Consider the following 13,637-nt stretch of genomic DNA (forward strand, 5'->3'; position numbering starts at 1 on the left):
TAATGAAAAATGTAAGTGAATTATTTCATGACAGAGCAAATAATAAAGCACCAAATAACTCTTTAGTAAACTCTATGTAATAAAGCAGGTGGTGGTGACACAAATTTTTAATCCCAGCACTCGGGGGTGGGGGGGGGCAGAGGCAGGTGGATCTCTATGAGTTTGAGGTCAGCCTAGTCTACAGAGTAAGTTCTAAGATAGCCGGGGGCCACACAGTGAAGCCCTGTCCCATACATACATACATACATACATACATACATACATACATAAATAAAAGCAAAACAAACAAACAAACAACCCATCCCTCTATGGAATGGTTCCCCACCCCTTAATGAGACAGAGTCTCATAGCTCTGGCTATCCCTCAGTTCTCTATACATTCAATGGTGATGCTGAACAGACTCCCACGTCGCCCTCCAAGTGCTGTGATCAGAGGTATGTGCCATCAAACCCTGCTGTGTGGTAATGCTCGAGGCCAGACTGGTCTATAGAGTGAATTCCAGAACAGTCAAAGATACACAGAGAAATTATGTCTCAAAAAAACAAAACTTAAAAAATAAGAAAGTAAAAGAAATAGAGTAAAAAAAAAAAAAAACAAGCCATGTGAAGATGGAAATTACAGACAGAATCTGTCTGGATGCTGTATGTTATTGTGTTGTCTTTGAATTGTTTGACTGCTGAGGAAGGAGTAACCGTTGCTAAAAGACATCTGATTATAAATGCTGCTGGATTAATCCAACCTATATATTTTGAAAATATCCTGACTTCAAAATTTAAGTCAAAGGATAATGTTACTATGGGAAAGATGTTCTGCTTTTATTTCCACAGAAAATGAAAGGCTGTGGATTCATTCCGGGTTAAGAATAATAAGGTTTGACAGAGGAAGAACCCCTGAAAAATCTCCAATAGGAATGAATAGCCCAGATGATCCAACATTTCAGAGCACCTCTGTTGTGGTTTCTTCTGATTTCTGCATCCAGACCAGTTTCAAGGCTGCTGCCTGAGATGATCAAGCCTCACAGAATATTCCAGTCAGGACTTGACCATAATCCTAAATTTTCTTTGGGTCCCCACAAGATTACCAGCACAACCAAACAGCAGGAAGTAGCATAGAAAACTTTATCCACATTCCAAAAAAAAATGGATTATGGATATTTGTCTTTGTTTAGAGTGCTGATTACAAACTGTTATGGATAATGGTCAGGAAAAAAGTTAAACAAAGGAGATTAGATTCCAAGTTCTTATTTTGCAAAGAAAAAAATGGGAAATAATAATATGGGATGATGCTCTTGCAAACTATAAAGATTTGTCACTAATATTGGTTTAATAAAACGCTGATTGATCAGTAGCCAGGCAGGAAGTATAGGTAGGGAAACCAGACTAAGAGAATTCTGAGAAGAGTAAAGACAGTCAGTCACCAGCAAGATGAAGAGGACCAAGATGAGAAGGCCTTCCTGAGAAAAGGGACCAAGCCATGTGGCTAAACATAAGACAAGAATTACGGGTTAATTTAAGTTATAAGAGCCAGTTAATAATAAGCCTGAGCTAACAGGCCAAACAATTTATAATTAAAATAAGCCTTTGTGTGTTTATTTGGGACTCAATGGCTGTGGGACAGGGCAGGACAGAAATGTCTATCTACAACACCCACTTTACATGGTGCTGGGGATCAAACCCTGGGGTTTGTGCATGCTGGGCAAGCACTCTACTCTACTAACTGAGTTATATTCCTAGCCCTGTAATGCCCATTTTGAATGCCCTGACATTTCCTCCTGGGCACAAACATCTTTCCTTTTAATGCCATCAAGTTGGGCTTTGAAGAAAAGTTAGGCCAAAACAATTTTATAACCATATTGATAAAAATCACTGGCTTTGAAATATACTCTTAATCTTTCCTCAGTTTAAACCATCATTGCTCCTTTATAACTGATGGAAGTGCTGTCAGGTACAATGAAACATGACTTCTCTCAATGCTTATACCTTGCACCTATGCTTTTAAGCAATGCTATCTGACAGGTTTAATAATGCTCATTCTATATACAGTAAGAGAATGAAAGCACTATAGTTTAGCATTTTCCTAACAAGATACATTTTTTTGAAATGTCAAAAGATTCAAACACTGAAACTAGTCTAATGACGTTCTATATACCTACCACTTCAAGCATTAGTTACCATATTTATCAACTAGCCTAACTACATTTATTTAGTACTTTCTACTTCAAATAGATTTCAGAAGGTTGAAAGATATTCTTTAATTTATTCTTTTCAATAATCTTCAATTTAATTTTAAAAACTTTCATCATTGGGGCTAGAGAGATGGCTCAGTGGTTAAGAGCACTGGCTGCTCTTCCAGAGGTCCTGAGTTCAATTCCCAGCAACCACATGGTGACTCACAACCATCTGTAATGAGATCTGGCACCCTCCTCTGGCATGCAGGCATACATGGAGGCAGAATGTTGTATTCATAATAAATCTTTTAAAAATAAATAAAAATAAAAACTTTCATCACCTTATGCTTGTTACATCTACTCAAGATATAAATCTTAAAATTTTTCTAACTAAATAAGTCTACTTACAAATGTAGACACAGTAAACACGACACTAACAAAAACAGCATCACCATCTTAGCAAGTTCAGAGTCAGAATGGCAAAAAGCACTTAGCTTATATCTTTATACATTACTGTCTGTCAAATTATACACGCACTAGCTGTTTCCAACGCCATCACCATCTGGAGACCGGGTATAAGTAATCTTGAACTCAATATCAGGTACAAGTTGCATAGCTCTACGGTAGAACTTGATGGCTAAAAGCAGAGACAAAGCTAAGTTAGTTATGGGCACACATTTCTGTCAGTTACTCTGACTGCCCTGAACTGTGGTTGGCAGACTTCTTTATGAACAGCTGAACACTTCAGACATGCAATGGTAGCATACCGAACAAGCACGTCTCTGAGCCATGCTGCTCAGGCTCCTGTCCTCAAAACTAAGAGGTTATGTAACTTAAGATGTGTGTTACAACTATCTTTTCATCCTTCCCATGTTTTTCTCACCATCTATGACTCATCAGATTGATTCTATGTGGGTGTTTCTTTGTGGGGTTCAAAAAAATGCAATTGTTATAGGTCAAAATAATTACTTCTGGATGAATTTTTCCTTGTATCACAAAGTTGAAGAAAATGAAATGCTGGATATAATTCATTCTTCAAATCCAATTTCCTTCGGCCCAATGTGCCCTTATTCAGCTAAATAAACTTTAAATATTATTATTTTTATGTGAAATTTTAATTTCTACCTTTTAAATTACTCTTTGCGACTGAGACTATAAATATAATTCCAACATTTCCTCCTTCCCTTCCCTTCCTCCAAACCCTCACATGTACTTCTCCTTTATCTGTTTCAAATTCATGGCTTCCTTCTTTTAATTAGTTGTTAAATACATATATATACTCATGTAGATACATATATATTCCTACATATAAGCTGCTCGGTCTGTATATTACCTGTGTGTATCTTTTCAGGGCTGACTACTTGTTGTTCGTGTACTCCAACCTGGGGATGATTTTTGTTTTAAATATTTATTTATTTATTTATTTATTTATTTATTTATTTATTTATTTATTATGTATACAATGTTCTGTCTGCGTATATGCCTTCAGGCCAGTAGAGGGCACTGGACCTCATTACAAATGGTTGTGAGCCACCATGTGGTTGCTGGAAATTGAACTCAGGACCTTTGGAAGAGCAGGCAGTGCTCTTAACCATTGAGCCATCTCTCCAGCCCCCTGGGGATGATTTTTTAATTCCCTTCTCAGAAAATCTTAGTCTCCTGTAGTGTGTGTGTGTGTGTGTGTGTGTATAGAGTTGAGGCCTCCTGGCCTTCACCGTGTGTGTGTGTGTGTGTGTGTGTGTGTGTGTGTGTAGAGTTGAGGCCTCCTGGCCTTCCCCCAGTGTGTGTGTGTGTGTGTGTGTGTAGAGTTGAGGCCTCCTGGCCTTCCCCCAATTTATTTTTATTTCTGTCTATGTGTAGGTGCCAAGGAGGCCATAAGAGAGTGTCAGATGCCCTGGTGCTAGAGTTACAGGAACTGTGACACTGCTGAGCATCTCTATAGACCCATACAACTTATTTTTGCTGCTTTGGTTTTTGTTTTGTTTTATTGGTAAAATGTAAAGTCAAGCTTAGAAAGACCAACTGGTGTTCTTTGATTTCATCCGTAGTATTTCATGCATCTGAAATACTTTCACACATAAAAAGAACACAATGTGATTTTTATTTTACTAATGAAAACTAACACAAAACTAAATATAGAAAATTTATTTTACTCATTCTACAAATATGATAATACTGTCCTGCAATGTATTTTGGAAACAAGTTATATACAATTCATTCATTTTAACTAATGAATTATTTTGGTGAGAAGGGTCTTTACTGTGTAGCCCTGGCTGGCCTGGAACTCATTTTGCAGACCATTTCAAACCTGCAAGGATCTTCCAGCTGCAGGCATGCACTACTGTGCCCAAATTTTTGTTCTTAAAGAAATAACTCCGTGGTAGGAGGAGAATGCTCTATACCAAATAAATTCCAGCACAAGTGAATACTGATCGCTAACGAGCTGCAATTTAGAAGCTGGGTTTCACCTTCATAGAGAGCTCCGTTTTGTTCCTCTTCCACTGCTTTCAGGAAGAGTTCTCGAGCCTGTGAAATAAAAAGGTTTAAAAAAAAAGCTTTGAAAATCTGTATGGTAGGCAGACAAACCAGGTGTGATGGCACAAGACCTCAATCCGGCACTCGAGAGGCAGAGGCAGAAGGTCATCCATACGTGTGGACAGCCTGGGTTCATGAAACCCTATACAAAAATAAATAAACAATAGGAAGTAAATTTATAGTAGAAAGACAACATTTTCAAATGATGCTACAGAATTGTACATCCAAAGCAAAATAATGGATTTTGACCTAAGCCTTTCAGTTTACATAAAAATAACTCAAAATGGATTATCAACTCAAACACAAAACCAAAAAAAAAAAATACTTGAAGAAAAATGAAAATCTTGGGGACATAGGTGGCTCTTACTGTGTGAGTGACACAAAAACACACAGTCTACCCTGAAAAGACTCAGGCTCTGAGGGGCACCCTGCTGGGATGTGATGACAGGGTGGGGACAGCCCCATGTGAGAGGAAGACAGTGACAGGGGTCAGGCAGCAGCTAGCACGCAGAGTACTTCCAGTGTGAAGAGCTACGGACTCTCCAGATTAAGGTAATGACTGATATAACAAGACAACATGTTCAGTTTAAAATGTAACAAAACACCAGCCTTAGCTCCCAAAGAACCAGGAGCCCAGGTGCCAAGTGAGATGCGGCAAGGCACACAGGAGCTCAGGCAGGGAGAGCACGGTAAGCTCTAGGCCACTCTACCTACACAGGGAGTTCCAGGCCGCCTGAACTACAGGGTGAGAACCTGTCTCAAGACAAAAACAAAACAAACAAAAAAGCCAGCAAACAAACATCCTTTGAAAAGGCTAGAGCTTTTGAAAATTTCCACCTCTGCCTTTAGGACTTCTGCTGTAAATTCCAAACATCCATTTTTTCAGACACTAGGTGAATCTTTTTTTTTTTTTTGGTTTTTCGAGACAGGGTTTCTCTGTGGCTTTGGAGCCTGTCCTGGAACTAGCTCTTGTAGACCAGGCTGGTCTCGATACTAGGTGAATCTTAAGAGGCAATAAATAAACAACAAACTTTACATGAAAATGTTAGGTGATAGGAAAATAAGCTGGTATTAATTACTGGATAAGATGTCATGACCGAATCAACTTAAAAAAGAGAAAGTTTATTTGCGTTCGCGGTTCCAGAGGCTTGGAGTCCATGGCGGGAGGAGTGAAGGCATGCTGCAAGAACGGGAAACTGAGGCTCACATCTTTACACAGCGAGCATGAAGCAGACAGCAAACTTGAAATGGCATGAGTCTTTCAACTCTCAAAGTCCAGCTCCAGCGACATACTTCCTCCAATAGTGTCAACAGGGACCGGGCACTCAAACGCCCAAAACTATGGGGGACGCTTCTCATTACAGTAATAACCCCACCCCAAACAGAAGCAGTGCAGGGCAGGTAAGCGGGAACACTAGTCAAAATGTCTCCACATCAGAAAACGTCATTTTACTTTACAAATACACATCTCTATCACCAGAGTTGACTAAAGATGAATTATTAGATCGCTTTAGCACTTACCTTTTCTTCCTTTGCCAGTTCCTGCCTTCCTTTGGTGTCTGCAGCTGCTTTCAGTACGGAGCCTCTTCCTGCTCTGCTAGGCCGAGTTTCTAAATTACTAGAACCTACACCTGGGGTAAGTTCAAACATCCACTGAGCTCTGAACATCTGGAGCTGTGCCTGTAACAAAAGGGTATTTGAGGAACCATCAAGAAGATAGTGAGACTCTGGAGTGATTTAATAATATGCCCAGTATTTATTTCAATGTACTTTCTTGAAATTCTAAGGCCAGAAAAATCAATCTCTCTCTCTCTAACCAAATACCTGACAAACATACTTTAAAAAAAATAATTTTCTGCTTGAAACTTTAAAGAATGTATATCAGCTGGAAGTAAATCTGTCTATACAACAGAAAGCCTGAAAGTACTGGAGAATAAGCCCTGGCGTGGGGGCTGAACGTCTGTGAATGATGCACAAAGCTAAGTTCTATAGCTCAGCCCAAAGTTCTTCTCTTTTAATAAGCATTCTATACTCCAAAAAGGAAATCCTTCTAAACACAGGTCATTTCAATATAAAACACGCACAAAGCCAAACCCCTTATGTGGTTGATTGATTTTAAGGGAGAAATTGTTACCCCAACTTCTAAAACTAGCCAAGTTTTCACCCCATCTGGCTACTGCCACAGCAGGGTGCCTTCAGGCTCCCCACGTGATGACCTGGCTCCCCATGAGGGCAGTTTATCCTCAGAACCCCACAAGACCAGCCCAGGAAGTCCATTAAGACAGCACTACAGCTGGGCTTCTTCCTCTTGTCTCCATTTCCCTCCTCCCTCCCAAGGCACTGACTCTTCAGTGTCCTGAAGAGCAATCTCCACTTCTCTGCTTTCCTCCCAAGTAGCTCAAGCCAGAATCATGTATGTTATTTGTGGGTAACTTTTAGAGAATGTGTCACAGATGTTCTAAGAATGTTCTGTACAGGGCTTTGGTTCTCACACTCTTCTAACATGTTACAATCATGTCTGACCTGCAGACCTACATTCATTGTTTACTAAATGACATGTACCAAATAGACAAGTATTATTAAGTTTAGAAGTTTAATAATTAAATTAACTACAGTAATTAGTATAATATGCAAGATTTATCTCATCCTTGGAAATGGTTATAATGTATTTCATATCATATTTCTACCATTCCTTAGAACGAGTAATGGCTATTTGGGTCATGTGACACTTTTCCATATAAGTAACCCTATGATAAACATCTTTTAACATGTATATTTACTCATTTTTTCCATTATTTCCTTAGATTTAATTTCCTGGAGAATTGCTGTATCAAAAGGGAAGGCATACTTTTAATTTTGATACACATTACTTGTGTACCTACAAGAAAAATAATGGCCATTTATAATCTCAAGTGTAATGTACAACTGGTTTCACAGTCCAGATAGAAATGGACATTATTCAATATACCAGTTAAATTATTAATGAGGCATATTATCTCTTCAAATATTTAACAGCCATTCATATTTTTCTATCAACTGTCCATTCACCTTTCTGTCTTGTGTTCCTCTGATTTATGCACAAAATCTATATACTGAGGATTCTAAACCTTTGTTCACACGGCAAGCAGTTGTTCAAGCTATTTCCTTCAACCTTGTGATGCCTTTTGTTATGCACAGGCTTGGAACTTCTAAATGAGCAAAAAATCAATCTTGTTATTTAAGGTTACAAGTTTTGAGTCATGCTTACATACTACTGAATACTTTAAACCTACATTCTGGGGACCAAAGCAATAGTTCAGTAGATAACTGCCATGCCTACTGACCCAGGTTCTATCCCTAAGACTCATACAGTAGAAGGAAAGAAATGACTCCCACAAATTGTCCTCTGACCTCCACATGGGCATACACGTGCACACATGCACACACAAATAAATAAAAGTAATAAAAAAATTTTTTTTTTTTTTTTTTTTTGGTTTTTCGAGACAGGGTTTCTATGTGGTTTTGGAGCCTGTCCTGGAACTAGCTCTTGTAGACCAGGCTGGTCTCGAACTCACAGAGATCCGCCTACCTCTGCCTCCCAAGTGCTGGGATTAAAGGCGTGCGCCACCACCACCCGGCTAATAAAAACGTTTTAAATTACATACTGAACTCCAAAGCTTCAGTTATTGATATCTATTTTTACAGAAGTATGATTTATGTATGCTATAAAGAATATGAAAGTCCAAGCGAGGCAATGGTAGTGCATGTGAGGTTATTCTGGTCTACAGAGGAAGCTTCAGGATAGCCAAGACTACATCTCAAAAAACAAATAAAAAAGAATATGAAAGTTCAGCTAAACTCCATGCAAAGAGCTGACAGATGCTCCCAATGGGACCAGTTTCCACACAAGGGACAGGCGTTCAGGACAGAACTGGAGACACGTGCCTGCAGGTCTCTCTCCGCAGGACTCTCATTTCCATCATCACCCACGCTGACGGCATCAGAATGACAATCTTCCTCCGCTTCTGCCTGAGAACAAACCAGAACAACATCAGAAACTGGTAACTGCTAACTCGTGACAACTGTCAACCAGTATAACACCTTTGAGTTTGTGGAACGCACTCTGAAGACAGAGGCTGGACAGTGCATTTAGGACCCTGCTGTTTATTGCAAAGGAGAACGAGCCTGAGAAGATATTCTCTACTGCACCACAGGAGTGTGTTATCATCACCATCAATCTTAAAATCTTTTCCCAAAACTGTAATATGAAGTCCACTCACAAAAGTCATTTGAGCCGGGTGGTGGCGGCACACACTTTTAATCCCAGCACTTGAGAGGCAGAAACAGGTGGAACTCTGTAAATTCGAGGCCAGCCTGGTCTACGGAGTGAGTTTCAGGACAGCCAGGGATACACAGAAAAAACCTGTCTACAAACAAACAAGTCATTCTGAGTCTAGAATCTGCTATCTGTAAATGTTTCTTTGGCCTCTTATTTTCTATAAACTGTGTCTGGATCTAGAAGAGGAAATGGAATAAAGTCTGGTGAGTTGCTGCTCTCTGAAGACCACCTCACAGGTGACGTGTTTTCCAGCAGGACCCAGGTGTCCTGAAATGCAGCCAATAAGTCCTTTCAGCAGTGTTCCAAACACAATTATTTCAGTCTAACTAAAAGCAAAACATTTTCAGAACAATTTTGTATTCATAAAGTTCAGCAAGTTAAGGGGACTATGACGTCTTGTGCCAATAAAATACAATTGCTTCTCTCCAGATAACTACTTTGGTAAGTTTAAATGATGCCAATGAAAGAAAATTTGGACTTTAATTTTTGTAATACCGTAGAATCAACCACCAGGCTTTAGTTTGAGAGCTGAAGACGATTCTGCAGTTAAAAGCATTCTGCACTTCCAGATGAGCCAGGTTCCGTTTTCAGCACCCACATGGTGGCATACATCCAGGGGATCCACCTCAGCCTGGCATGCTATCACACGCCTTTAATCTCCACAAAGAAAGAGGCAGGCAAATCTCCTTGAGTTAGAGGCCAGCCTGGTCTACAGTGAGTCTAGGCCAGTGAAACAGTAGACAGTGAGACCTTGTCTGAAGGAAGGAAGGAAAGCAGGGAGAGAGGCAGGGAGGGAAGGAAGCCCTTCTCTTTTTCCTTTTTTTTTTTTCAGTGCTGAGAAATTGAGTCCAGAGCCTTGCACATGGTAAACAAGTACTCTACCATTGAGCCACTTAGTTATATCCCAACCAAATCAACCTCTTCTATTTTATCTATTATAAACCCAATCTTTTACACTGGAGTGACTTCAAGTGGAATAAAGGTGAATTGAATTATAGTATGCAGCTTTGGGCTTAAAACATGTTTCAGTTTACTATTTCCATTGTATCCTTTTCGTTTCAGTAAACCAAATAACTAAAATAACCCTACTTCCCAGGTCAGTGAAGCATTGCCTCAGCTCAGCCTGTTAGCTAATAACTTACCAGCAAGGGGAACTTGCTCAACACTCAGTGTGATTGGTCCTACACAGAAATGTGGCAATGAGGGAAAGAACCCTGAAAGTTAGCTAAGAATAATAATAAAACCAATCTTCCTGCCTCTAGTATGTATACACACATGCAGAAGGGTACATGTACAGTTTCATATACACATGTACCTGCACACACACACACCACCCCAGAAAAAAAGCCAAAAAAAAAACAAAACAAAAACAAAAACAATTCCATCTAGTTCCAAAGATAGCAACTTTTATAATAGCAAATTTTAGCTGTAAATTATTTCAGGAGAGAAAAGGTTTTGTTACCACAGATCTCTGAACAGAGCAACCAGACACACTTGCACCACACACAGCGCAACATAAACAAGCTCTGCTCATCCTTTATCTCGGGCAACCAGACTCCCAGCAGGGGGCCAATATCACTTGACTAGCTGGTACACAGTGAAATGCTTGCTGCTCTATAAAGGTTACATCAGTGAAGACATAAATGAAGCAGCATCAGTTCTAAGTCTGGAGCCTGGGTTTGGATAAAAGAGCTTAGAACCCTCCAAAAGGTCCCTGTGTAAAAGGCATGGTCCCTTAGGTTGGCACTCCTGGACATTGAAGGTACCGGTAGAATCTGACCTAACGGGAGTGCCTGAGTCATGGGGGATAAATCCTTGAAACATACTGTGGGGCCCCTTTCTTTTCTGTGTCCCGACTCCTGAGGGGAACATTTTCGTTCACGTGTTTCTGCCATGATGTGCTGTTTCATTGGAAGCTCAAAGCACTTGGATCCAGAGTTGATCCTCCAGAACCTTGAGCCAAAATGAATTCTTTACAAGTGATATCAGGAATTCTGTTGCAGTAAAAAACTGATCTACTAGGAAATACATGCGGGACTCTGAGATGCATAGATCCCTCTGAGAAGCATGCTGCTCTTTTTTAAGAGTCGACTTATCATTGCAAACCCTCAGTGAGCTAATATGAGAAGACAGAGTCCAATAGAATAGTATCCTTTTAGTCTGGCAGCCTTCTCGCTATTACCTGGCAGTCAGACTAAGCTAACTCCATCTGAAGAGCTTCCCTTGTTCACGCCAGGTGGTGCTGCTTGCTCTCTGGACCTGGACTACCATTTTCCTCACTTAGCTGCTCCTACTTATCGTCAAAAGTCAGGTAAAAGTTCATCTTAGCAGCTTTTCCCAATTACCTTTTTGTTACCTTAGTTTTGGATTGAAAGTATGTGTTCCCTTCAGTGGATTGAGTGCTGAAGACAAAGAACATATGTTGGTCATCTCTGCTACCTTTAGGACCAAACACACTCCATGATTCTTGGTCTCACTCTGTATAGCCTAGGCTGGCCTTGAACTGGCAGAGATTTTTCTGCCTTGGACTCCTGAATGCTAGGAGGAACGGAATTATAACTGTGAGCCACTACGCTGGGATCTCTCCATTTTCTTTGGAGGGACTCTGTGGAGCTGGAGGGATGATTCAGCAGCTGAGGACTTTCTATTCTTCCAGGGAACCTGAGTTTGGTTACCAGCACCCATGTCCAGCAGCACACAACAGCTCCAGGGGACCAGAACCCTCCTCTGGCCTCTGCGAACACCTACACATCCATGACACATTGTCTTAGTTAGGGTTACTATTGCTGTGATAAAATGCCATGGCCAAAAGCAACTTAGGGAAGAAATAGTTTATTTCGCTTTTGCTTCCATATCACTGTTCATCATCAAAGGAAGTCAGAAGAGGAGTTCAAATAGGGCAGGAATGTGGAGGCAGGAGCTGATGCAGAGGTCATGGAGGAGCGCGGCTCACTGGCTTGTTTCTCATGGCTTGCTCACCCTGCTTTCTTATAGAACCCAGGACTATCTGGCAAGGCATGGCACCACCCACAGTAAATGGACTAGACTCTCCCCCATCAATCACTAAGAAAATGCCCTACAGTGGACCTTAATGACAGCATTTTCTCAACTGGGGCTCCATCATCTCAGACGACTCTAGCCTGTATCAAGTTGACATAAAACTATCCTGTACACATACAAATACACTCACATTCATACACGAATTTAAAAACAATTTAATTTAAGGAGACAGAGAGATCTGTAAAGACAATTGGAGAAGATCAGGTACTGCACCAAAACCCACACCATACAGAATGCCTACCTCAACGACAAGAAAATGGGAAACCTGAAATAAGACATCTATTTTCTCCCGAGTTTTCCCCCACTGAATCCACTGTTAACCTGATTTTGAAAGTATGACCTGGGATTTTACTACATTTGATCAATTTCAATGCCACTTGAAATAGGCGCTTAGGAAATTTTCTGTTTTCTCGTAATAAAAAATTACTCAAGCATCACTGTATACTTGAATCAGTTTCTTCACAGATGGGGTCAATTAAATACGAAGGTTAAGGGCTTCATCCCGGTCAGAGAACCACTTTTGAAAGTTTAGAAGAATAATCAATTAGTACGTTTTCTTTTCCGGATTAGTTATATAAAAATAAATCGTTTCAGCCAATTCACTTAAGGAATGACAATCACCTGGGTGTTCTAGTCAGTCTGTACCTTTCATTCTTAATTCGTTCAGCCCTAGCCGGAGATTAGTTTCTTAGTCATTGCAGAGACTACACATTCCATGCCACAGTCCCGTGAGACCTGAGCTGTCAGACAGGGAGCAGCTTAGCACAGTCGCTCCATCTGCACACAGAGAAGCAGCTTAGGCCCTCGCTACCACGAAATTAGATCGGAGTCCTCCAAGTCTGCCAGGACTGCCGGCCAATATCATCATCCTAGCCGGGCCACTGAAGCCTCGGGGGCGTGCGTGCGTCCTAAACTCGGGGCTCCCGAAGACGCAGAGATCGTCTGTGGGCCCGGCTGCCAGAACAGGAGCAATCAACAAGTGTCTCCGCTTTCCAGAGCCACCTCCCTGGCACAGAGGCCAGGACCGCGCACCTCAGTCCCCACTCCCTGCTCGGCCGGTCTTGGGGCGCCGAAGCCGGACTCCGCTGGCCGTCAAAGCTTACCCTCACCCGGGGCCGCCTTCCCGCCCCGACGGCCCAGCCCAAGCTGCCCGCCCCCCGCGGTTACCATGCTGGCGGGCGGCCGGCCCAATCGAGGGGCTCCCCGCGCCCGGCTCCCAGAGGGGTGGCGGCTGCCCGGTGTCTACTCCTGTCCGTCTGCTGCAGCGGGGCTTAGCAGAGTTCTCGGTCGGAGAAGCGCACCAAGCAGCGGCAGTAACTGCGGGCCCGGCGTACGGCAGCCATCTTCGCGGGACAGGGGGTCGGGGGTAGGCGCGCTGCGGCGGCCGGGGACTCGAGCGGCGGAGGGGTCGCCGGTCGCCAGCGGAGGCCGAGCACCGAGCGAGGAAACGAGCGTCGGCCCGACACAAGCGATCTGGACGCAGCGCCGGAGCTACCTGCTCTGCTGCGGAAACTGCGCCGCCGCGCCGCGCATGCGCACGGCCGCCGCCGCCGCCTG

At 42.0% G+C, this 13,637-nt stretch overlaps 1 protein-coding gene across 2 annotated transcripts in view; it reads right to left on the bottom strand.

Moving 5' to 3' along the window:
- Nucleotides 1-13,577, bottom strand: part of Fbxo9 (F-box protein 9) — a 33,389-nt gene extending 19,812 nt beyond the window's left edge. The window contains exons 1-5 of one of the 2 annotated variants that reach the window (XM_057769033.1): nt 13,248-13,577; nt 8,627-8,710; nt 6,224-6,382; nt 4,636-4,693; nt 2,705-2,804 (exon numbers count right to left, since the gene is read on the bottom strand). In XM_057769033.1, the coding sequence (XP_057625016.1) occupies nt 2,705-2,804; nt 4,636-4,693; nt 6,224-6,382; nt 8,627-8,710; nt 13,248-13,250 (404 nt within the window). In that variant the 5' untranslated portion in view covers nt 13,251-13,577. Of the gene's footprint in view, nt 1-2,704; nt 2,805-4,635; nt 4,694-6,223; nt 6,383-8,620; nt 8,711-13,247 lie in introns of both variants that reach the window. The other variant, XM_057769034.1, reaches the window with a different exon arrangement.
- Nucleotides 13,578-13,637: the final 60 nt, after the last annotated feature.

The sequence above is a fragment of the Chionomys nivalis genome, chromosome 4, assembly GCF_950005125.1.
Source record: "Chionomys nivalis chromosome 4, mChiNiv1.1, whole genome shotgun sequence".
NCBI lineage: Eukaryota > Metazoa > Chordata > Mammalia > Rodentia > Cricetidae > Chionomys > Chionomys nivalis.